This window comes from Rhynchophorus ferrugineus, unplaced genomic scaffold, assembly GCF_030347505.1.
Source record: "Rhynchophorus ferrugineus isolate W39M unplaced genomic scaffold, kcgeb_rfMv2 rfM8, whole genome shotgun sequence".
Lineage (NCBI taxonomy): Eukaryota > Metazoa > Arthropoda > Insecta > Coleoptera > Curculionidae > Rhynchophorus > Rhynchophorus ferrugineus.
In genome coordinates, this window is record NW_027472587.1 from 25,610,191 (window position 1) to 25,637,678 (window position 27,488).

At 32.4% G+C, this 27,488-nt stretch overlaps 1 protein-coding gene across 1 annotated transcript in view; it reads left to right on the plus strand.

Annotated features, from left to right (window-relative positions):
* Nucleotides 1–1,568: 1,568 nt before the first annotated feature.
* The window catches only part of LOC143200614 (uncharacterized), a 144,341-nt gene continuing 118,421 nt past the window's right edge, over nt 1,569–27,488 (plus strand). The window contains exons 1-2 of the mRNA XM_076411119.1: nt 1,569–1,724; nt 24,364–24,436. Coding sequence (XP_076267234.1) covers nt 1,681–1,724; nt 24,364–24,436 — 117 coding nt within the window. The 5' untranslated portion in view covers nt 1,569–1,680. The remainder of the gene's footprint in view (nt 1,725–24,363; nt 24,437–27,488) is intronic.

Below are 27,488 nucleotides of genomic sequence, written 5' to 3' on the forward strand. Positions count from 1 at the left end.
AATGAACGATGAAGCGACTTTATAAAAACCTCAATATAGGTTTAATTTAATTTTAAGTTAGGTTAAGTGTATTTAGATGAAAGTTTTAAAATAGGAAAAAAATCCCTTACTCGTAAAAATAGAAAAACCACAGCCACAATATTGTCCATATTACATAACGAGTAACATAATGTTCTATTTACTTAAAATTTATTAAGTACCTGTAAAGGCGAAAACTCGCTGATAGAAAACCAAAGAATAATAAAGTAAAGTATAAAGAAAATGTAAAGGAAACATTTTTTGTTGAAGAGTGTAATTTGGCAAGGTATTTGAATTGAAATTATTTTTTAAATATATCCCCCTTCACTACATAGTATAAAACAAAGTCGCCTTTTCTGTCCCTATATCCCTATGAGCGCTTAAATCTTTAAAACTACGCAACGGATTTTGATGCGGTTTTTTTCAATAGATAGAGTGATTCAAGAGGAAGGTTTATATGTATAATACATGCATAATATACTAAGGCAACATTGCTAATTTTAGAGGTTTCTAACGTGATGTCGTAAATTAACCTATTTTTTTAGGCTTATTTAGCAATTAGCGAAAACGCTGCCTAACCCTACGAGTTAGATCAAATTAATGTACTACAGTATTGTACACCATAAAAAGGTCTACAAAAAAGTCCGCGATGGTATATGTTTATCTTTTAGGGATAACCCACATTAACCATTTTTATTGTTTACTTTTTACGTGAGAAAATGGCTTATTTACGAAGCTATTTTAAGCAATACGGCATTAATCCTTATCAAATTAAGTACCTTAAATACAGTGTGCAATTAATATAGATCAATATGGTTCCTTACAGCATGTAAATTAAACAAATATTTTCGGAGATATTCCAAATTTAAAATTTGCGTTTAAAAATGTGTAATGTAATAAAAATTGTATGAATTTAGATATTCCAAAGATAGCAGGAAATCTTCATAGTAAGTATAGGGGAAGAGGAATTGTTTTACTCCAAATTTAATGCGTGCAGGCCAAGGGCAGTAATGAATGAACCAAAAATACTGGATCGATTTTAATCATGTTTTCATTGAGTGACATAGGCATATATATTTTATGCCCGTGCAAAGTCGGAGCGGGCCGCTATGTTTTTATATACAACGTTCATATTTTTTCTGTAGTGTATTTAATTTAGTATCAGCATTGCACCCGTGCGAAGCCGGGGCGGGTCGCTAGTATTAGTATACTTAAAAATACACATATTTTTTTTCGTTATTGAAAATCAACAAAAAATACCGTTGAGATAGACTGGCCGCTGATGGGTCCGTGTGTCAAAGTTGAGGGTGTTTCCAAACTTCAAGTTTACGATTTAAATATAGAAAAGGCAAAGACGGAGCGCGGCTGTCAGCATCGACGGCGCTCCGCATCTGGACCACACCGCACCAGTTGTCGTTCGCCCGTACACGCGCAAGATCTGGGGAACAATTGACGGGACGCTAACGTGTTTTCGCCAGTTTACGTTGATGGAACACAAGTTTTTTCGCTTCGTTTCGTCCTAGTTCTAACGACGGACGTTCGTAAACATTTCACTTAATTAAACGTATTTTTAGATCGAACTTTATTTGGTCGGTCAGATGCGATGATGTCTTAGAACGTCTTGTCGTTCTTTGATTATTGTTTGTTTATTTAATATCGGAGATGCGTTTGAAGGTGATAATACGAGTCAGACCTATGTCACAAAGGTAAGATATTAATGTTTTTTTTAATCTCCTAGAACGTCAACAATCTGCCCGTGGGCAATAAATATAATTATATGATTTCAGTTATATAATATAACTATCCTGACATGTAGAAGTTCACTTCAGTAAGTGATCTATTGTATAACGTATACTCTAAATCTTATTCTAGATACTATTCTAACTTATTTTAAAGTCTATCCCAACTTATTCTAAAGACTATTCTAACTTATTCTAGATATTATTAAATCTCACTCTATGTGTCTATTAATCAGTTTGTATGGTAGTTTGCATTTAAGCCTATGCACTTCACTGTCATCACGTACATTTAACTGTTTGGCGAGTGTATTGGGATGCACTAATAGTCTTTCAGAGTACTTCGCACTAACACTCTGGACACGTAATATGGGGCATCGACGATGACTCGCAATCCTTTTTATCTATTGATAATTTAGATTTACGCCCAGTATATTTGGTTTAGTTTAAGCCTAAGTTGTTTGCGTTTTGTAACTATATGTTTTTTCCATGTCAAACATCGATCGAAATGCATCCCAGGATATTTAACGTTGCCTGCTTGCGGAAGTTCATGATTATTCAATTTTACTGAGGGACATGGTCTTTGATACGCCACGTTCTCAACCACAATTCGACTTGTTAAGATGGAGTTGGAGGTTTCTTGTTGCTGATATTGAATCTTCGTGTGATGATAAAACCGCTGAATCGTCACCATATGTTGCAACAGTAGTGTTTCTTGAGGTCGGTAGGTCAGCTGCATACAATAGGTATAACAATGGGCCAAGAACACTGTACTGCGGAACACCCGAATATATTGGGTGTAGGTCAGTGTATTCGTCACCCTGTTTGACAATAAAATGTCTGTCTGCGAGGTAGGATTTCAGCAGTTGAAAGTGCGTATGGGGCAAAAGATTTTTAATTTAACATGCAGTCCAGTGTGCCACACCTTGTCGAAGGCCTGAGAAATATCGAGAAATGCAGCGGAGCAATATTTTTATCGTTTTTTGTTAATTTGTTTGACTAATCTATGTATTTGTTCTGTTGTTCCGTGTTTATTACGGAAGCCAAATTGATGGTCTGGAATAATATTTCTCTCCTTTGTGATTATTTTAACTCTCTTAATGTATACTTTTTCGGATACTTTAGAGAACACAGGTAACAGGTTTATAGGACGATAAGAGGAGAAAGATATTAATAAGATGATAATGGAAAAAAGGGAAATAGTTGTAGAATATGATGGAAAATACTTCGCCGATTCGGTACATACAAAATTTAACTAATTTAACTCAAATTTTTCCCAGTACTTTTTTTTCAAGATGTGATTTCAACTTACCTTTAAATTTAACTATTAATTTCTGTTTCATATATTAATATGCTCTCACTCTAATATGTTAACATAAAGTACTGTGTTTTTTTCAGTGAAATAAAATTGTTCATTTTAATTATATGATGTGCAATAGTCTGGTTTACTTATACATCTCATAAAGCCAGATCAGTGGCAAATAGTTAATAATCTATTTTGACCAATTTTCTTAAGTTTGTATGTAAGCCCTCAAATTCGAGGATACGAATTCGCTGGCCACTACCTCCCATTTTTGGAAGCATTTTAATCTCGCAAAACGTCCGGTCCGTTGAAGATATCCGAAGATCGACTCATTTTTGCGCAAATATTCATAAAATGGAAGTTATTGTGCTCAGTCTGATTAACTGGTATCGAACGGAAAAAGTGAAATTGGAAAATAATATTGTTTGTGGGGTAGAACTTATTAATTTATATTTATTTACTTAGGACTTATACTGAATATTTTCATGTATATTAATGTATTGGGCACGGTTTACTTGCTTTTGACATAATTATGACATTGTCAAGGCTTAACCCTTTAATAATATGTTTATAAGACGACTTCTTAAATTTAAAACATTTTCGATATATAGCTATTTTCCTCATCCTCTTAAGATTCAAGAATCTTCTTAAGGACATATTTTGATAGCGTTAATTTTTCTTAATATGAACAAATTCGAATATACTATAATATCCTCTTAAAAGACATTTTCTTGAGGAGAATCATCTCGAAATAACACGATAACACGATTAAAATATCAATATAATTATTACGACATTTTGGTTTGGTCCCAATGAATATCCATACACGTTTGCAACCAGTTTTTGTGGAACTCTTTGACTTCAGATCGAGAACATGTAATTTTTTTGAATCTAGTTGTGAAATATTTTGTAAATATTTAATAAAATGTTTAATCCTATTACAATTAATTCAATATGTTGTTTTTGCACTATCAACTCAACGCAGAGCATTAAACAGTTCAACAAAAAGATAACTATAGTCTTATCAAAAAATTTTTGGACATATATCATCTAAATTCGTATCAATTCTGAATTCTGAATTCAAACTCAACTAAGTTTGGTTTTGACATAGAGAAAAATTATAATCTAAATAAAATAATTAAACAAAAACACTGTTATCAAATATAATTTATGTTAACATTATAGTAGATTTAGTGCATATATTATCGAAGGATTTAAAACTACAATTAAGTACACAGTTTTTTCAGAAATCTTTTCCATACTACCTATGAGTTAGAGTTCTAGGTGCGTTTTTTATATAGGTATATCCCCTAGAGCCTCAATCCATCTAATTAACAATTATATATCCAAGTAATATATTTTACTTTCAACAGAGAACATATTTACCTTTTCGGTGAATTCTTTTGGCCTTCGGTACAGTATTTCCTTGTAAACGTATTTTGATATCACTGTATTTCTTCTTAATTTCTTCTGTTAATACCTGTATTCATATTTCTTGATAAAACTAGATTTAATCAAGGCATTCTTCTTAATGCATTTGCTATATTTGCAAAAGAGTTACTAATCTTTTTTTCTTGATACATTTTAACCAAATGCTCATGTATATTCTGAACAATTACACACATATGTGTGCACATAAATATTTTACACTCCACAATACCATTTGCTACATACTCACCTTTAGTTGTTTCCACTCTCATCATCCTTTCTTAGAAATTGGCAGCATTGAATGATATCATATTCAGAAAGTTTCATTCAAGTGAATAACTATCCAATCTATTTAACCTTTGTTCACAATTCCATTATATATCAATTTCTTCTTCAATGTGATCTAGTTGTTCATCCAAACAGAAGGTGTTATGAACTATTCCTGTTACCAGCATGAACTACAATATATCTGCAATGAATTATTAACAAATCTTATGACTAATAAGACCTAATCAATTGCTAGTCCAACGTATAAATATTTCTATCAACTTTTGTTATCATAACTATATTTTTATTATCATCTTGCCATGAGTGATCATTAGGTATATTGGTGCCATTCTGAAATATCCATGTCTCATTTAAATACCTAAATTGAAATAATAAGTTTTCCTTCATTTTATTATATGCTTTTAAAAATTGTATTCTTTTAAATGCAATATTCGGAAGTTCCATTAGACCTCTTCGATTCTTTCTAGACTAACAGTTTCCTCTGAAATAATTGTATTAAATTATGTTTGTATTAAAAAACTACCCACTGTTATTTAATCTATGATAGAGCTAAGATCAAGCTGATTTTAATTCGTCACCCGCTTCGTATGAGGACGGTTTTTTTCGGTGAATTCTAGATTATAAATTTAATTTTTTGATATATACCAGTGACCGTGTCCATACTAACACTCAGTGCAGCTGCAACACGTTAAAATATTTTCAATAAAATCGCAGAAAATTAATATTTAACAGTAAAAACTATCTAACGAGTTTTACTGGAAGAGTGGGCCTCCATTATCTTGTTCCTGTTCAAAGTAACTGATTAGAGACGCAATCTGTTCTGTGTGGCTTTGGAAATTTTAATCAGGGTAATAGTCTATAAATAATAGTTCTTGATGGAGCTACATTGCCAAAGGTCGAATTAACTAAAACAATAGTTTTTTTTAAGGCGTGTGGAACAAGAAAATTGAGTTTATTTATTTAAAAAGCTCTTGTATAATGTTAAATTCATGAGTATTCATAAGTGACTGAACAACAAGCAATAAATGCTGCTGAGACAATATGGATACTAACTACAGTCAGCCAACATCGACCCGCTTTTGTTGAAAAATCATATATAAAGCTGAAAAAAGTTGTGTTCGGTTTTTTTTTAATGAAGATTATTCTTTATCAATTTTAAAATTATTGTAAAAATAACATAGATAAATAAATAAACGGTTACAGTTAATTAGATTTCAAATAATTAGAACAAAAATATATACTAAAAATTAAATTAAATCCGTTAATCATATTTATATTGCTAAATTAAAATTATCAACCACATTAAATAGTATTTCAATAATGATACTTATTCAATCGATCATATTAAATGATTTTTGACTAATTTGTCAAATATATTTATACATATATTTAAGTGATTATCATTAATTACCTAGCAAATAATCGATAGTGACCTGGAAGTTTATTTAAACTATTTGACATATATAGAAACAATTATTTAAATGTATCTAATGTTTTCATAAATATTTATTCTGTTAAATAAAAAATATGATTAAAAGCGGTATTTATTATAAATACTAGATGTGTGTTTATATTTCTAAATTATCTCGAGTTGTGATGAAATGTATTGGTAGATAACTAGGTACTGCTAGTAAGCCTAATAATAGGGTGATGCTGAAAATCAAGGTCAGTACACGGTTTTTTTATTTAATATCATATTGTTGTTATGACTTGACGTGACTTCTCAAAAGATCTTTATTAATGTTAATAACTCTGTTAGGTTCATTTTTTTGCGTCGTAAACATGTCCAGTTTCTAGACGATTAAAGAACCAAATTGCATTTCGTTGTTTAATAAAAAAAAATCAGGAAAACATTGTATATTAGTGGGACTTGAAAATTGCGACAATATTTTTATCTAAGCGATTTGTGTGACTGGTTTCGATTGTTTGGAACTAAAAATTTTAAATTAAACAACAAAAAATATAATGTTGAGTATATAATTAATATTAAGTTAACTTTGTAATTGAGACAGATTAAAAAATGTATTTCAGTAAAATAGTTGTTTTTATGAATAAAAATAAGTGACTGACGCAAAGTAACTATAATAGGGGCTATGCATTTTCACTTTCTATCATAAAATAACGCATTACGCGAGTAGTACAACTAAAATTAAAATATTTGTCGGTGTTTATGCCACGGTATAAAAAGTTCAAAAACTTTGATTCGCATTTTAAATTTGTCTATAATGTGTAAAAATATGAAATATTTTTAACAAAAAATGGAACCGACGAATAAATAAATAAGGAATTCACTAATCTAATTTGTTGCTCGGTACTGATTTCAAATTGATCAGTTGGTAGTACTTAAAATAATATCGTAAATCAAAGACGTTTAGGCAGGTATTAAGCTAAATTGTATATATAAATATATATATATATATATATATATATATATATATATATATATATATATATTAGAATATAAAATAAGTAGTGTAGTAGATAGGTTATATAAGGTTTTTGTTTATTTTTATTTACTTATTACTTCGATTATTATGTACATGTTTTATTTTAAAGCGTTTTATTTTGTGTTAAAAATCTAAGTTTGTTTATTTTTTACCTTTTAGTGAGTTCCTTATTAATTTTTTGAAGCCGATTCAATTTTTTTGTTAAAAATATTTAATTTTTCTATTTTAGTGTTTGATATTTATTCAATAAATTACGCAGTTGGTTTATTTAATAGTACAATGGGTAGGCCAATTAAAGGTAGCTCATATGAGGAAAAATAGGTATAAAAAATCAATGATTAAAATTAAGGATTGCTTCAGGCCCCCGGGTCCGCTCCTAGTCTAGGTGATTTGACAAATTTTCTAGTAGAAACAACAAGAAAATGTTATTGTCCTTTTCGGGAATCGAACCCGCGATCTTCGTTTCGAAGCTAAACGTCTTAATTATTACACCATAGAAACAGTTGTGTACAATATTTCTACAACTTTATATATCTTATAGTTTGTGCTGTTTGTACAAACTGAATGGCTTTTGCACTGAACGATTTTCAATTTTCCGTCATATCAATTTCATAATATTTTCATATAATAGAACATCCGTTAAGGATGTGTATTATCACAGTCGCTAAGTGGGTATGACTAACGAAGAAATTATTGAAATATAATAGTTCGTGAGTCAATTTTTTCGTTAATTGTTCGTAGAAATCTAACTTTATTATTAATTTTTACATAAGTATAATAACAATGCAACATGCCCATCAGTAATTTCCTCCTCCAGGCTCCATGCTATATAACTAGATCGGCGCCAGCTTGATAGAGGAATTTAGACTTAAACTAAACCAAATATATAGGCTTATTGAGAAAAAAATCGAAGTTTTTCTTAAATAACAAGGTATTGCCGTTCAAATCAGCACATAGTTGAATCGTTTCAAAGTAGTGTTGCACGCTGTAGAAATAATCTGTGTTATATCTTTAATGAAGTGATACAGTGCAATATTCCTCTAGAACCCATTGTTAGAAGAGGTTTTATTGGAGTAATGGCCATTATTGGTCACGTTGTATAAATATATATTTACAGCATAGCGTAACTAAATGATTCGTATCGAAAAAATAATAACAAACGTATGCTACGACTATCAACTAAGATAATGCTAGTGAATATAATTATTAGTCAATAATTAAAGCATCTCCTCCTTTACTTGAACTTGCTGGTATAACTAAAACTATTACTACAACTGCAGCCTGCCTATTGGTTGGTCTGCAGACCTATTTATACTTCCTCGTGCAAATATTGCAACAACCGTTAGTTTTGATGAAATACGTATTTGGTATTAGGATCAGGTTGTTAAAATACCTATTTGTACTTACAAGGTGTTTGTTTGCAGCTATATAACAGCCTACCCTAGGGATGTCGAAAAAATATCAAGCTCGTTATATACATTTTTTGAAAAAATTATCGATAATATCGGCCGATATTTTTTTGACCGATATATCGATATTTTTCGATATATTTAAAACAAAATAAATTTATTTTATAAACATTATAAAAAACCATTTAATTATTTTTAATAAAGCTTTTAAATTGGTACTTAATTTTAAAGATTTAAAAAAGTTTAGGTTATTATATGGGAGATAAAAAAATATCGATATTTTTTTGGACATTCTTTACCCCCGCTGCTTTATTCACTTTACACTATTTTATCACGTTACAATGCAGCCAGAGAACACGTATGAAATATTCACATTTTGGAAGATGAGGAAAATAATAAAATAAGACAAACTCACATAACCAAACCAATTATGTACTGAGGTGAATTTAATAGAATAATAGAACATCTACGTTAATATAGATATTATGAGACTAAGTGCCGATGGGTCCTCCTAGATATATATTTAGATTTAATCTATTGTAAAAACCAATTCTAGGTTAGTCGGAAATGACTAGCAACATTGTAATAAATAGTTTTACAAATTTCTTTTATATAATAGTAATAAGAAGAAATACTCCACTGGATAGATGATATCATATTATCATATATTAGTTTGTTCATGTATTTGTAACAATAAAATAAAAATTCCCTTAAACAGGAATGATAAATATAATTATATAATAGTACAAATTTTAGTAGGATTCAGCAGTGATCTCCATTGAAAATATTTTCTGTTTTTGCAAATCAACCGCTTATTCAACATTGAATCAAATAATTTATGAAATATATCACAGTATTCTCCTATTCATAAACTTTGAATGAATTTTTAGTTTCTCCTCTTACGAAAATAATAATGAAGATTAATGTGGTCTTAGTTTTACAAGACATATGATGATATATTAGACGAGAGAACTTAATAAAAGAATAATGTTCGCGGTAGTCTAACAGAAAGCCACCGGTAACATGATTATACATTCGTGCTATTCTTTTTTTAGTTTGGTGTGTTGGGAAAGTTTCTCAACCTCTTGCCTGTGATGAAACGGCTTTGGCACAGTTTTTTTCAACACTAGCTAATGTACAGATACTTTGGGAAATATACGGGATATTTCACTGTTATAGCGGAAATGCGTTGACAATATGTTTATAAATCTAATCATCAGAAGGATATATTAGAGGTTCACGGTAGAGAGAGCTTTATTATTACTTTTTATAAATGGAACTAATAGAAAATAGTGTGATGAAAGATATATGAATTTGACTTGAGCTTAATTTTAGTGATATTAGGTGAAAAGTCCCCGGCCTACCATAGTAAAACATTTTTTGGCAATTTTTTTTTTATTCAACATAATTCCCTTCAAGGGTGATACACTGATTATAGCGACCCTCCAACTTTTAGTATGATTTGTCCTTTGGTTAGGCCGCAGTTTCAACGATCACTTCACACAAATTTCTTCCCAGCGAGCCTTCTCTTGACATCTGAGGACAGGAAATAGTCACTGGGTCCCAGATTTGGAGAATACGGTTGATGAGGAAGCAATTCGAAGCCCTATTCATGAATTTTTGCCGTCGTTTTCACTGACTTGTGACATGGTGCATTGTCTTGGTGAAGCAGCAGCACTTTCTTTTTCTTTAAATGCGGCTGTTTTTCGTCGATTTCGTCCTTGAAACGGCCCCATAACGTTATGTAATAGTCGCTGTTGATGGTCCTTCCTTTTTTAAGGTAACCCATGAAAATTATTACATGAGCACCCCAAAATATAAACGCCATAAAGCTTGCTAGCCGACTGTTGCGTTTTCCACGCTTTGGAGCGGGTTCATCGTATGCAGTCCACTCGGATGACTGTCAATTCTGGGCTTCGGAGTGAAATGATGGAGCCATGTTTCATCTATTGTCATATATCGACCCAAAAACTCGGGTTTATTACGCTTGATCATCTTCAAATACTGATCCAAATCATCAACTCGTCGTTGTTTTTGGTCAAAAGTGAGTTGGCGCGAGGCACCCACTTTGCACATACCCAACTTCTTTTTTTCATACCCAAATATTCGTGAATAATATGATGTACAAATTCAGTCGATATCTTTAGAGTGTCTGATATTTCATTCAATTTCAATTTACGGTCATTCAAAATCATTTGTTGGATTTTTTTTATGTTTTCGTCGATAACAACCTCTTTGGGCGTCCACTGTGTTCACCGTCTTCGGTGCTCATTTCACCACGTCTAAAGTTAGCATACCAATCCTTGATGGCTGATTTTCCTGGGGCAGTGTCAGGAAATTCGGCATCAAGACAAGTTTTTGCTTCAACTGTATATTTTCCCTTCAAAAAACAATATTTTATTAACACGTGACATTCCTTTTTATCCATTTTTTTACATTAACAAAAGTTGCTTCAGTCAAAATGGTATAATTTACAAACTAATAATCCGACTGCTGTCAAATTTATACACACATCTTTTGAGCGTTAGGGTTAACTAAAAAACATGGATTTAATTTTAGTAGCGCCATTTATGTGTCTGGCCGGGGACTTTTCAATTGACCTGTTAAATAGTATAGTTTTTAAAAAACGATATTTTATTTAAATTGAATTGAATAAATTTATTATTAAAACTTCTATCCCTGAGCAAGAAACTAATCGTACTTAGGAGCAGAAGGGAACCTTAAAAACCCACACTTATTTTCAGAATATTAGAATGTATGTTGTTATTTACGTATATTTATGTAGATAAGTATGTTCTATAAGTGTATCGGTTATAAACAAACTATCTTACACATATCAAACTATCTTGATTAAATAACTTAAGCCATTATGCTGGTTTGAATGATTTTTGGTAAAAACTATTTTCTTTTAATAATAAATAAAGCATTTACTTTATTAAAAATGCTCTAATAGTTATTATGCGATAATTTTTAATTATGTTATGAATTTTTTTTTCTATGATCAGGTGTACGTTTAATTTTTATTTAGTATTTATGGTTATTGTATATCTTTAGTTTTTAGATCTTGTTTAAGTTCTATTGTATTGTCTATGTTTATTATTGTATATTATTTCAAAATAGCAATTAACATATTAAAATACGATAAAATATTTGTGGGGTATTATTCCATTCCATAGAAAAATATCATTCCTTTTTACAAATCCACAGAACATTATAATATAAAAGTAATTCTATTTCGTTTAAAATGAAATTATTAATTGCATGTTAATAGTATTTACCAATTTCTTTTTTCATTTTCCTTTTTAGAGTTAGTAAGTGAAGGAATATGTACATCTCCGTCTCGTTTATACTACTATTGGAAAATATAAACATATATAAAATTAAATGCTCCAAGCAATTATCACCGTCCTTTTCTCTCTCATAATTTATACAGAAAAGGGTTCGTACATCTTCGTCTGACATCACGAATTAACAAAAAAAAAACAGTTGAACCGTGAATTTGTTTGAAAATGGTAATATTATTTTCAGTCGCTAGTTTTTTGACTATCGACTGTTTCGACTATATTGCGACTATTGACTCTTTCGACTGTTTTCAGTCGATAGTTCCCAATGCTAATTATAAGTATAATTCAAACTGTTTGTGTTAATCTTATTGCAGAGTGTGAAATATTTATGTGTAAATATATGTGTGTAATTGTTCAGAATATACATGAGCATTTGGTTAAAATGTATGAGGAGAGAATACTAACTCTTTCGCAGATATGGTAAATGCGTTAGGGAGAATGCAGTGATTAAATCTAGTTTTCTCTAGAAAGATGTATACAAGTAGCAACAGAACAAACTCAGGAGAAATTCTTTGATACTTGATAATGACTTTACAAGAAAACACTATACCGAAGGAACCAATAAATAATCGTAAAAGGTAAAGGTTTCTATACAATTGTTAATTAGGTAGATTAGGCCTAAAAAAATACCACTATATAAAGAAACGTATCTAGAACTCTAACTCATAGGAGGTATGGAAAAGAGCGTAATGTAAATATATTAAAACACAACCCCAACCTACAAATTATTATAACTGTATAATTAATTGTAGTTTTAATCCCTTCGATAATGCATGCGTTTGATGTACTATTATTTTAAAATAAATTATTTTTGATAACAGTTTAATTATTTTATTTAAATTAGAATTTCGAACTAAAAATGAAGTAGATCGCAAACTTCACACGGCAAGATTGCGACATTTGACGTCATCAATTCAGATAACGTGAATTCATTCTTTTATTGAACGGACTAGATATTGGTATTTTTTATACAATATTAAATTTAGTTTATGCATCAATTAAGTTAGTAAGATAGTAATACTGGTAATAGAAACCAAGGTAGCACAAACGAACAAATTAATATTAGATTCTAAAGTGTATTTCAGACTGACGTATGAAATAAAACGCCAACAAACTGCAATTCCTTTGGGATTCCTCGCGGCCCACGGAATCAAAGAGACAAATTACATAAATACGTCAGGGCGTTGGATGATTTAAAATTGGCCGGGCATTTTCAGACGGTCCTGTCCATAGTTCTCTTGTCCGTCAGACCGACGGTATTCTTAGACTTCGGAGCGGATGTAGAAAATTGGAAAGAAAAATAGAAGAAAGTGACCGTTTTGAAACGGATGCTATTATTAATATTGAGGTACGCCGTAGACGTATGGTACTTGAACTTTGAGGAAAACGAGCAAAAAGTTCGAAGAAACTAGATATCGGCGAACCGTTAGTACGTTCCACTGCCGACGTAAATTAATCATTCCGGCTGGACATGTTTAAGTAACTTTAACGGTTTCAACAGCAACAGCGGTTGTGAAAAGTTTGTTGTTCAAGTCATTAATGTGTTATTTTGCACAGTTCCTCTGTAAATGTAATTGTTGCTGTTTGATATATGACTCCGAAAGAAATGAACTGTGACATCCACTAGGCATGATTATTGATATTATTTTGATATGATTTAAAATTGATAGGTTACTAAAACTTGTTTTTACAGAATTTTCAATATAATATCAGAAATGTATTTAATACATAAAATTAATTAAAAGAATAAATTTCTGTATAATATTAAAATATATGGAAAAAACATTTTCAAGAACTAAAACTCACTAACATATTTTAAATTGCATTTAATTACATCTAATTTGTATTAAATTCTAATAATTTACAAAGTATTAGTAAGTGTAAATGAGTATGCCGCTGAATATTATAACAAAGTATCATAAGTAAGATTACTTTCAATTTCAGAGCATCAAATATATAGTCTATCCAAAATTTCAACGTTTACCTTTTCCTATCAACTTTAGTTGTCTTAATACTATTTTTATTATCATCTTGCCATGAGTGACCGTTGGGTATATTGGTCCTATTCTGAAATATCCAGGTCGCATCTAAATACATAAATTGAAATAATAAGTTTTTTGATTTTATTATATGCTTTTAAAAGCAATGTCTGGAAGTTCCATTAGACCTCTTCGATATTTTTCAGACGAACAGTTTCATCTGAAACGATTGTATTAAAGTATGTTCTTATTGAAAATAATACTCGCCGTTTTTATGCATTTCATATATTTGATCTCAGATAGTGCTAACATCAAGCTGATCTTGATTCGTCACCCGCTTCGTATGAGGACGGTTTCTTTTCGGTGAATCCAAGATTATGTTTTTCATTTTTTAATGCATCTGCAACATTCTAAAATTACTTTTAATAAAAACCGTTTCAATTTAATATGTAACCGTAAAAATGCTTACCTCTCTAACGTATTTTACTGGCAATAGACTGATTTGAGAGGCGATCTGTTCGGTATGGCATCAGTATTTTTAATCAGAGTAATAATCAGCAGCGATTTGTAATTTATCAAAACAAGCAAAGCGTTAAAACAACGTTTGCCGATGATCTTTCTTTACTTTCATTTTATAAACATAAATATTGAATAATAATTGAAGTAATACATGTTTATATATTAAAACAGAGAATATAAAACAATTTTGAAAATGGTTTTTGACTTTAGCATATATATTAAACAATATCGAACAAAATTAGGTATTTTAATTTTTACAATTTGGAAATATACATTAAAGGAATGTCTTTACAATAATTAAATCTACTATTGGTTTTTCAAAACTTGTATGAATGAGAATGATTGTAGAATGAGTATTGTATAAAACACATTATTTATTAAATTAATTTTTTTATTGCCTGGTTGGTCGATAGAACAGAACTAACGATAGAATGTTAAACGTGGAATATATTGGAATTTTTAAATTTTTTCATTCAATTTAATTGTATTGCAGTGAATATTTAGTATATTTTATGAGTACGTAGCTACAGTGTAGTTAGAGCAATGTAGGGCGGTCATTTATGAATAGTATACCATGATTGATTGAAAGTCCTCTTCTGAAGAAAAGTCGAATCATTCTGCATCATGAAAATGTAAACATCTGTTATGCTCGATAGTGCTTTTTTTTGTTCTGGCCTAAAAACCAGGCGGTGGAATGCATGACGCATACCTGGTCGCGGAGACTTGCCCTGGAGTGACAAGTTGGACCGAGTTATGTGGGACTGCCTCTGGGCTTACCAATACACTAAACCGAAACCGCCTCACAGTTGACCCCTGTGGATCGCTACTGCTTCTGCATTAAATTTGGGGATATGGCACCCGCTAATAGGGCAGACGTTATTGGGCACGAGGGTCCGGCGATTCTATTGATTCGCGAACCTGAGTTAACACACAACTGGATACTGTTGTATGGGGGCAAAAGTTATGACTGTAGCGACGGATGACGTTGTTTCAGACTGGAAAAGGGGGGGAGCTTGGCGGTGACGCGGTGCTAAGCTCCAAGCATGTCCACCAGCTCTCGAACAAGCGCGTTTTCAGAAGAACTTGAGCTGAGTTGTTGTTTGTGGAATGATTGAGATATGAAGTGCTTGAATTCTGGAGTGTTAGTTTCCTTATGAATTTGATTATTTCTGACAAACCATGGAGCGTTTAATATTCTCCTGAGGAGCTTATTTTGGAAAACTTGAAGCCGTTTGACCTGGTTGGGTGTAACAAACTTGAAGTAGACATTAGATCCGTAGAGGAGTACGGACCGAATTAACATCTTGTAAAATAAGCATTTGATGGAGATGGGAAGTCTGCTAGAAGGGCAGATCAGAGAAGAAGGTTTGCTATCCCCGAACCTTTTTGGATTGCTTTTTGGATTTGGGAATGCCAACCGAACCGCCGGTCGAAGTGAAGACCTAGGTACGTGACGTTATCCAGCCATGGAATTATTGCGGTGTCGATCTTAAGTTGCGAGACGCGCAGTGCGTAACGCTTCTTATGGAAAATGATGCCCTGGGTTTTCAGGGGGTTGATTTGCAACCTCCAGAATTTGAACCACTTGACCGCATGATCGAGTTGCTTCTGTAAACGTTCATGCATTGAACCTGGCGGCCGTGAAGAAAGCAGTGTTGTCAGCGTAAAACGCGACGTCAATGTGCTCTTTTCTCGACAGATTTGAAATAAAGAGGTTAAATAAGGCTGGGGCCAGCGGGGAACTTTGTGGTACGCATAGATTTGTTTACGACTGGAAAGTGATTCCCTGATCACCTGGAAAGATCTGTTCAAGAGATAGGTTAAATAGGTTTTCTGGGAGGCCACCGCACGCACTTTGCGATCAATCCGTCGTGCCAGACCTTGTCGAAGGCTTTGGTTAGGTCCAGAAGAACTGCTCCAAGCTTTTTACGTTGGTCAAGAGCGTGATAGATGTGTGCGGCCAGACGGGTAGCCTGATGGACGGATGAGTAGTGAGCGCGAAAGCCGAATTGTTCATCTGGAATGATGTTGTTTTCCTTTGTGAAAGAGTTGAGAGCGTAGAGTATTGCCCTCTCGGCAAGCTTCGAAATGGCGCTGAGAAGGCTGATAGGCCTGTAATCAGATGGAGATGATTTTGCTCCTTTCTTGGGTATAACCGCTATATGTGCGTGTTTCCAAGACGCCGGGAAATGTTGAAGCCTCATGATGGGGTTAATAATGTTTGCCATTTCCGCGAGCTGCTTATGCGGGAGCTTTTTTAACTGGGTAAGCTCGATAGTGCTCGCAAAACGTTTGTATTAGGTGCTTGCAAGTCTATTAGAGAAAATGCGAGGTCCAAATATAAACTACTTTTAAATAACCAAACCTAACTATTAAATTCGACATTTCTCTACATAAAATAATAATTTTTTAATTTAATATTGTGTTATTTAGTGCACTTTGGCACTAGTCATGGAATGTTCAAAATTACACATTCAACGTTCATTACTGTTGCTGCTGTTGTTGTTCTTTGATTTGGAGAAAGCTGCTCCAAGGCCCCTTAAACATGTTGAGCTACTCATGATTATACCGCTTTATCTTGTCTCAATTATCGATTTTAGTGTCGACGTGTTAAAAGTGATGGTTTTGATGTGAATTGTTAAGACAATGAATTAACAAGATTTCTTGGGTGAAAACCCAGCCCAATCCTTCAGACAGCTTAGTAGTTGATCAATTAAATATTCTCAGATATACACGATATATACGATAGAAAACTGAAAAGGAGAAAACTTAATACGAATTAATTTAAAGTGGAATATTGGTGACCATAAATTGTGTATGGTGGCATCAGTACGGTGTAGTTTGTTATGAGATGCTAAACCTGAATGAAACTGTTACTGTAAATGTACACCGGCGTCAATTGAACAAGGCCAATGAGGTATTATAGCAAAACGATCAGTAGTAGAAAGTAACAGATGCAATACAACAGGTCACATATAACAACAATTTGAGATTTGCACCGTTGCATCTCAATTGCCTTTTTGTTTTTTTTTGTGGAATATATGACGCATACCTGGTCGCGGAGACTTGCCCTGGAGTTGATTTCTGTGGGTCGCTACTGCTACTGCATTAAATTTGGGGATATGGAAACCGAGCAGCTGTTATTGGGCACGAGGACCCGGCGAAAAAACAGTTAGTCAAACTAACTATAGATTCGGGAACTTGCGTTAACACACGGCTGGATGCTGTCGCATGGGGACAAAAGTTATGACTGTTGCGACGGATGAGGTCGTTTCAGCCTGGAAAAGGGGAAGTTAGCGGTAACGCGGTGCTAAGCTGCCAGCATGCCCACAAAGTCACGAACGAGCGCGTTTTCAGAAGAACTTCAGCTGAGTAGTTGTTTGTGGAAGGATTGAGATATGAAGTGCTTGATTTCTGGAGTGTCAGTATCCCTGTGAATTTGATTATTTCTCACAAACTATGGAGCGGTTAGGATTCTCCTGAGGAGCTTATTTTCAAAAACTTGAAGCCGTTTCACTTGGTTGGGTGTAACAAACTTGAAGTTGACATTAGTTCCGTAGAGGAGTACGGACTGTATTAACATCTTGTAAAATAAGCATTTTATGGAGAGGGGAAGACTGCTAGAAGGGCGAATTAGAGAAGATAGCAGGTTTACTATCCCCGAACCTTACTGGATTTGGGAATGCCAACCCAAACGTCGGTCGAAGTGGGAACCTAGGTACGTGACGTTATCCAGCCATGGAATTGTTGCAGTGTCGATCTTAGTTGCGAGACGCGCATTTCGTAACGCTTCTTATGGAAATTGATGGCGTGGGTTTTCAAGTTGTTAATTTGAACCCTCCAGAATCAAGACCACTTGACTGCATGATCAAGCTGCTTTTGTAAAAGTTTTTGAATGTTAACCTCGAGCCTGGAGGCCGTGAAGAAGGCAGTGTCGTTAATATAAAATCTTGACTTGAAAAGATTTGTCCGATAGATAGAAATTGATGAGAGCGTCCTCTGGTATCTCAAATTTCAAGATCTGCTGTACTTACCAGAGAGAGCGGCATCTTCTTGACATTTCTTAATATTGATGCCAGTCGTTGGCTGGCAGCGATGGATCTCGAAATGTTGTGGGAAAAGTTATCTATGACTGGATCGTTTCCAAATCAACATCGTTATTTCGACATGGTATCATCAATTTAATAAAATATGGGTAAAAATTGTAAAAAGACAGAAATTGCTTTGAAAGAAACATTTTCTTCAACAAGTTCCTTTTTAAATTGAAAAAATTATCGGAATACATGCAAGAACTTAATAATCTTAATAAGAGTAATTTTGCAGTGAACCTGGAAATCTTCAAAGATAGGGTCAAAACATTAACTATCAAAAACATGGGAAATATAATAGTTAATAGTAAGCGGTGGATTTATCTCAGCATTCAATATATTACAATAAAGAAATACATATTGCGCATACATATTTCCATTATAAGATTATTGATGCATATTACATAATCTTAGATATGTTTTATTAATCATAATTAATATTTGACACGGTATATTGTAAATTTCTTTGAAACGACAGAAACCACAGTAATAAATGCATAAAATTAACAAACACTGCCAGGACGGAACGATTTTATGGTACACATCCTGATATTTTTCTTGTGATGTCCCCTAAATCATTAAAAAGTGCTATTTTTAAATTCATTACCGTACCGAAAATAAACCATGGGGGGAAGAAAGGAACTATTTGTCACTGTTATGGTATTGTTTGTAGATACACAAACTCTGGCATATTTATAATGAAACAATATTATGTCGAAAGAATAAGAGACACGTCGATTGTGTTTTCACTTTTTATATAAATAGTTTAAATAAAAATTGTCCATTAAATAGTCATCAAGTGATTAATAAAATTTGTTATAACTGGTTTTATATTATATTAGTATTTTTAGTTACCTGGGTACCGGAAAGTCACTACCGTTTTTTTTAAAAAGAAATTAGAAATCATACCTTTGATGAAGTATTTCACAGACGATTTTTCAATTTTCCATTTGCGTGTCATTCAATTGATGTGGCACCCATCTTCTTATATTTGGATTTTCGCCATTGCTCCTAATCTGTCGCTAATAGTTTCTTGGACCATATTTAACGCTTCTGCCAATTGTTCTTGAGTTTAGCCTGGGTCTTCATCCAATATCTCCTCCAGTTTTGTATATTCAAACTTTTTTTCACTCTGCCAGAACGTTCTTTGTATTGCACATAGAAATCACTACTTTTGAATTTTCGAAACTATGCTTCACATGTTTTTAATGGTAAAGCATGCTCACAGCAAAGGATGACTCTATAGTTTTTTTTCTTTTGATTATATAAGAATAATAATGTCTGCAATAAATAAACGTTTTCAGGCACGAAACTTGTCATTTTCAATGAGGTATAAATCTATGACGGTGTTACTTTCGCAACATTTAACATGCATTGCTTTAAAGATTGATGTCAATATAATAAAAATAACATGTGTCAAATCATAACATTGCATACTTAAGTTAGGTGATATCTGATACGTTTTTACGCTTAGTTGTTATTTCCTTCGGTACAGTGTATTTTTGTAAGAGAATTTTGATATCACTGTATTTCGCCTTAGTTTGTTCTGTTACTACCTGTATACATATTTCTTGATAAAACTGAATACTACATTCTCCCTAATGCATTTGCCACGCCATTGAATAACTACGGTTTTAATTTCCAATATATCTAACATTTGATTACAATTCCATCATCTGTCAATTTTATCTTCAGTGTGCCTGATCGAGTCCATCCAACAGAAAGTGTATTAATCATTCCTGTTTGCAGCATGAAGTGCAATATATCTACAATGAATTATTAATAAATTTCATAAATAATAAAATCTAATTAATGTTTGGTCCAACCCTGTATTACTATCACTGTATTTCGCCTTAGTTTGTTCTGTTACTACCTGTATACATATTTCTTGATAAAACTGGATATTACATTCTCCCTAATGCATTTGCCACGCCATTGAATAACTACGGTTTTAATTTCCAATATATCTAACATTTAATTACAATTCCATCATCTGTCAATTTTATCTTGAGTGTGCCTGATCGAGTCCATCCAACAGAAAGTGTTTTTACCATTCCTGTTTGCAGCATGAAGTGCAATATATCTACAATGAATTATTAATAAATTTCATAAATAATAAAATCTAATCAATGTTTGGTCCAACGTTTACCTTTTCCCATCAACTTTTGTTGTCTTAACACTATTTTTATTATGATCATACGATGAGTGACCATTGGGTATATCGGTCTCCTTCTGAAATATTCATGTCTCATCTAAATGCACATATAGAAATTATAAGTCTTCCTTGATTTTATTATATGTTTTTAAAAATTGTATTCTATTGTAGGCAGTTATTATAAGCAATGTCTGAAAGCTCCATTCAACCTCTTCGTAGGTTATCTTTACTCCATTTAAATCCTATATTAGCTAACAGTCTATTAAATGATGCTCTATATCCCTCAAAGAGTTGCATATCTCTAAGCTTTCTATGGATACTTTTCAGATTAACAGTTTCCTCTGAAATAATTGTATTAAATTAAGTTTATTTTCAAAAAATTAGTCACTGTTTTTATGTGTTTCATGCTATATATTTGATCTCTGATAGAGCTAACATCAACCTGATCTTGATTCGTCACCCCCTTAGTATAAGGATGGTCTCTTCTCGTTGAATCTAAGATTATATTTTTAATTTTTTTCAGACTGATTTGATTGAGATACTGAGAGTCTGTCTATACTAATATTCAGTGCAGGTACAACACGCTGAAAATATTTTCAATAAAAACCGCAACAACTTAATAATTACATTAAAATTGTTTACCTCTTTAAATCATTTTACTGGCTATTTTATACTCCATTATCTCGTTCCTGTTTGAAGTAACTGATTAGAAACGCAATGTGTTATCTCTGCCTTTTGCATTTTGAATCAGAGTAATAAGAAGTAGCGATTTAAAATGTATTAAAAGAAGCAAGGCGTTCAGATAATGTTGTCCGGTTTATAACCATAGAATAACTATTACAGTTTTTGTAACTTAGATAGAAAAAATTCTGTATTTTGTGGTCTATAAGCTGTAGTTATTATAATTAATATTTGGAAGAATTTTGGATACGTTTGACAACCGGACGATTTTGGCAGGCTGATTCGGTTAGATGTTCGAACTTGTCAAACAGCGCTCTATCTCTTTTTAAATAGAATAAAATGAGAGGGAAAGTATTGCTCTACTCTAAAATGAATTTACAGTTTGCGACAGGCACATACTAATGACGTGAGTGCACTGCTGTTTCGAATAGACCATAGTTATAGTTTATAACTAGTTTTTTTCTGGATTGTGCTAAGTGCCAAAATTGTTCAATACATTCTGTAAGTCAACTAAGAATATTCAAATGTAGTTATGATCTCATTCTCTATTTTAATATAAACGAAACCCATAAAACATGTTTATAATATAAACACATTACTTGTCACATCGCGTCACCAGACACCACACCTTTTTAGAATAGCCATTACCGTATTGGTCGCTCTATATAACATATATAGTCAATTCAAAATAGCAGTGACACGGGAAACGTCGCAATGTTGCCGCAGTTACTCTGAGTTTTAGTACATTTAGGCTCTGACATATAACAAAATTTTAATATAAATAAAAAAATTGAACAAATATTCTATTAAATATAATTTATTTTAACATTATAGTACATCAAATGCATTTACTATCGAAGAACTTAAAACTACAATTTTTATAATGCATTTGCCATATCTGCAAAACAGTGTTATTTCTCTACTCATACATGTTAACCAAACGTTCATGTATATTATGAACAATGACACACATGTTCATAAAGTTTTCACACTTTATGATACAATTCCCTACAATTAAAGTATATTAATTGTATACTGTCCTTTAGTGGTTCCCTCTATCATCAGCCTGTCCTGGTAATCGTCAGAATTGAATCATAAACCAATATTCATAAAGTTTTATTCAATCGCAGTCACTTTCAGAAATACTAGTTAAGTTAATAACCAAACTGTTTATTTTCAATCTATTAAAAACTTGCTCAAAATTCTACCATTTGTCAATTTCTTCTTCAATGTGTCTGATCGAGCTCATACAAACCGAAGGTGTTATTTTCGACAATGCCTATTTCCATAAATCCAGACAGTTCTGGTTTGAATATCCTCCTCGACCTGAACATCTATTGTAATAATTCTTTGCAATACCCCAGAGCAACTCAATTCAATTAAAAATGCAGTGATAGGGAGGGAGACATAATATTCACCTGTTTCACATAAACATGGTTTATTTTTGACGAATTTAAGGTTATATTGTTTTATATTTTTTGAGGTATTTTAGTGAATGTATCCGTACTAATATAAAGAGCAGATGCAAGGCGCAAAAAATATTTAAAAAAAAATTGCGGCGATTTCAAATTTATTAAAACAAAGCGTTAAAACAACTTTTGCCGGTTTATAACCCTTAATTATAATATTTTGGAGAATTTTCAGCAGTTTGGCAAATGGATAACTTTTGCAGGCTCATTCCGGTACAGGTTCAAACTTCTCTAACACCATTCTATCTCTTTATAAATAGAATAAAGTGACAAGGATAATGTTGTCTGACTGTAAAATGAATTTACAACTTTAGACAGACATATATTGACACTCGTGTCACTGCTATTTTGAATTGACTATACTTTTGTATTGTTATCGTAGAAAGTTTCTATGAGCAATTTGTATTATAATTATTTCTGTACCCACATATTTATCAGAATAATGTCGCAATATTTAAAAAAAATTGAGCACCGTAAATATGCTTGATTTAGTGTGCATCATATATTCTGGAAGAAATGTACAAGATAGGAAAATATAGCACCAAGTGTCCTAATTTGAATATCTTTAATATATTTATCATATAACCCTCGTATATTTAACATAAAATAGAAAAATTGAATAATCACATAATGCAGAACCTAGAAAACGAGCCGGGACGAAAACAAGTAAAAAAGTAAATCTATTTTAGCGATTTATTTTTAGTTTTTCTAGGAGAAAACAACAAAGAACTTCGCCAGTTGTAGTCTTCATTCAAAGTGAACGCTCACATAAACATTAACCTGTTCAAAATAGCTTTCGGTCGTTGTTTTTTGTGGTGGTGTCAATAGTGCGCGGAAAAAAGTTCATAAATCATTTTTTATGTCGGATGGGTTTCCTTTAAATTTTTCAGTGGTGAAGTTTTCACGACATCATGCCGTTTGACGTTTATCAAGCAGTTGGAGTTGGTAATGACCATAATAAATTTTGCTTCTATTGATACAAGTTATCGCGCAAATTGGGATATTTAACAGGACATTCTTTAAAATGTGAACCAGGTATATTTTTTATATAATTTAAATTAAAATGTTTAAGAAATTTTAGTATTGCTGGTAGACGCGGATTCTTTTGCGGTTTTTTTGATAATATTTGTATCAAATGTCTAGTTTTAATTTTGTACTTTATTAGTAAGTATATAAATTAAAACCAGCTGTTTAAAGAAAATAGCAGTAGCGGAAAACTTTTTTTTTCTTTTTATTAATCTCTTAAAACTTCAACAATCTATAAAAAACTATAAATATTGAAAGAACCTTTTTGAACCAGTTCCAAGTTGATATAATCGCTTAAAAATGATTAAATGAAACAAATGTATAATGACAAAGTTTTTATAGTAAGTAATGTAGTTGATTAATAATTGATACTCTTAGTTGATTTTGCATTAATATTTTTATCAAAAAATGCATATAGATCTGTATCAATAACTGCATCATTATTTATATATTTATTTGTTTTTTTGTTACAGAGAAATACATTCGGGAAGTCAAAAAGTTGTCGCAGTGGAAGGAGATAATAATATTGCAATAACGAATATTAAGGTAAGTGTAAACTGTAAACAAACTATATATATTTAGGGTAAATGATGTGGCTCGGTGAATGGGGGTAAAACGAAATGAAACAGTGGTGTTTACATTATGTGACCGTTATTTATTGGCAATATAAAAAAATGTGAAAAATACAAATAATAAAAGGGATGGCAGCGGTGTTACCTGGTGACGAGGCTTGGGCAGTCGATGGTGGCACTTCTAAACCAAACGATGATTGAGCACTGAATCAATCGAAATACCCTTCAATAACATCCCAGATAAACGTCTCGGGGTTGCTAGCTATTTGTTATCGGGTTCTAGTTGGCGCTGCTGGCACTCCGCCCGTGTTCGACATCTGTGATTATATTTCTGGGTATTTTGTAGACCGTTATTCCACGATGTAAAATTCGACATGCCTCAAGGTCGCTACAATACTCCCCTGCCAGAATTTTACATACAATTACTCCAAGCAACAAAACTACAAAAATATATGAAAAAATATCAAATACAAAAAAAATCATATACCAAACAAAATGTGCTGCATGAAAAGGGCTTTGAAAAATATAATAATTCGAAACGGTTGTGGTTGGTACGGTTGCGATCTGTTGATATCATCTGGTCCTACAGATACTGTTGCTTCATCGTTGCTTTGGCACTTGAATGTGGTCCATCGATGACGTTGAGAACAAGCTATTTTTCGGACAGGGCTCCCGTAATCGACGCTGTGGGAGGATCGATTGTTCGACGACGTGGTAGCTTATTTTCTTCGACGACGAGATGTTAGCAATTCTGGTACCTCGGCGAAGACATGACGAGTCTACGGTGACTGCAAACGGTACCTAGCTTCTGGAGCTGCTCTGTGACTAATCCGTAGTCACATACGTTACGGTAATTCAGAAAAAAACAAATAACGACGGTATCCGACCGCAGCTGCCGAAAGTCTTTCAAATCAAAATGTCTGCCATTATGACGGAGACGGCGAGCGAAGGAAGACATTATCATTTAAACATAGCGCCGAAAGAAATGTTTAACCGAGACGCTGATGATTAAGCAGTGATGTAAAAATATCTATGAGTTCAAAAGATTATGAAAGAAAATTATGACAAAAATTAAAAAAAGTTAATTGGAAATAATGAAATGAATAGGAATAAAATGAAAAGGAATATTGAAGGTAAAATCGAAAACGAATCGGATTAAAAATATTTAAAATTTTGAAACAAAAAATATAACGGCCACGTAAAATACACCATCTTGCACGTACCCTCCATTCACGGGTCCAAACCCAATTTTGCGAAAGATCACGTTGGGGTCACCACTTTGGGGTAAATGATGTGGCTCGGTGAATGGAGGTAAAACGAAATGAAACAGTGGTGTTTACATGATGTGACCGTTATTTATTGGCAATATAAAAAAATGTGAAAAATACAAATAATAAAACGGTGTTACCTGGTGACGAGGCTTGGGCAGTCGATGGTGGCACGTCTAAACCAAACGATGGTTGAGCACTGAATCAATCGAAATACCCTTCAATAACATCCCAGATTAACGTCTCGGGGTTACCAGCTATTCGTTATCGGGTTCTAGTTGGTGCTGCTGGCCCCGCCCGTGTTCAACATCTGGGATTATATTTCTTATATTTACCGAGTAACAATTTGAAATAATTTATTCCTTTAACATGGTTTCTTCAAAACTTATTTTATGAACTTTAAGACGTTCCTTAATTGCAGCCTTTGTTGAGGCACTTATTAGTATCTTCTGGTTCTGGTTTCTCCAAATTCTTTAAAAGATGATTTTCAAACCACTGTAAAAACAAATTATAGTTCATTTCTCCATGGCAGTCACCCTTGGACTTAGAGGAAAACACTAAATCACAAAACACAAAATCCAATGTTGACCTTCTTCCATCAACTTTTTTTGCCTTTACATTACATTTATTATCTTGCCATGAGCGACCCAATGTACCATTCTGAAATATCCATGTCTCATCTGAATATACCAATTGATATAATAATTGTTCCTTGATTTTGTTGCATATTTTTAAAAATTTTATTCTTTTAAAAGGAATGTTTGGAAGTTATTAATCCCCTTCGTGGATTATCTTTACACCACTTAAATCCTATATTACCCAACAGTGTATGAAAGAATGATCTACATCCCTGAAATAGTTGCAGATCTTTTGGCTTTTTATGGATACTTTCCAGACTAACAATTTTCTCTGAAATAATTGTATTAAATTATGTTTCGATTGAAAAAACTACTTACAGCTTTTATACCTTTCGTATGTTTGATCTCTGATACAAGGTCAAGCTGATCTTGAATCGTCAACACTTTCGCATAAAGACAGTTTCTTTTTGGTGAATTTAAGGTTATATGTTTTTTATGTTTTGAGATATTGTAGTGACCGTGTCCGTACTAATATTTAGTACAGCTGCAATACGCAAAACACATTTTTAACAAAAACCGCGTCGATTTAAAATTATTAAAACAAAGCGATAAAACAACGTTTACCTTTCTACCACAGTGTACTGGCAAAAGGGGACTTTCATTATCTCGTTCCTGTTCTAAATAACGGTTGTGTAACGGTTTCTGCATTTTAAACCAGAGTAATAGTAAGCGGCAATTTGAAATATATTAAAAAATAGCGTTAAAACAACGGTGTCAGTTTACAACCCATTATTATAAAATTTTTAAGAACTTTGCAGACGTGACAAACGGACAACTTTTGAAGCTCATTCGGTTACATGTTCGAACTTTTCAGACAGCATTTTATCTCTTTTTAAATAGAATAAAATGAGAAGGAAAATATTATTTGACTGTCACTTTCGACAGGCACATATTGATGACGTGCGTCACTACTGTTTTGAATAGATTATATATTCGCTCTTTTTATGCGCAAAAATTTTTTATTGATATAAAAATTATTATTGTTATATATAATTAAGTTACAAATTAATAGGATATAAGATTAAAATAGTTATGAAATGGTACAAGGTGGTAGAAAATGATGAATAATTATGGCATGCTCTTTAAGATAGATTACTGTTAAAGATTTCTATAATAATTA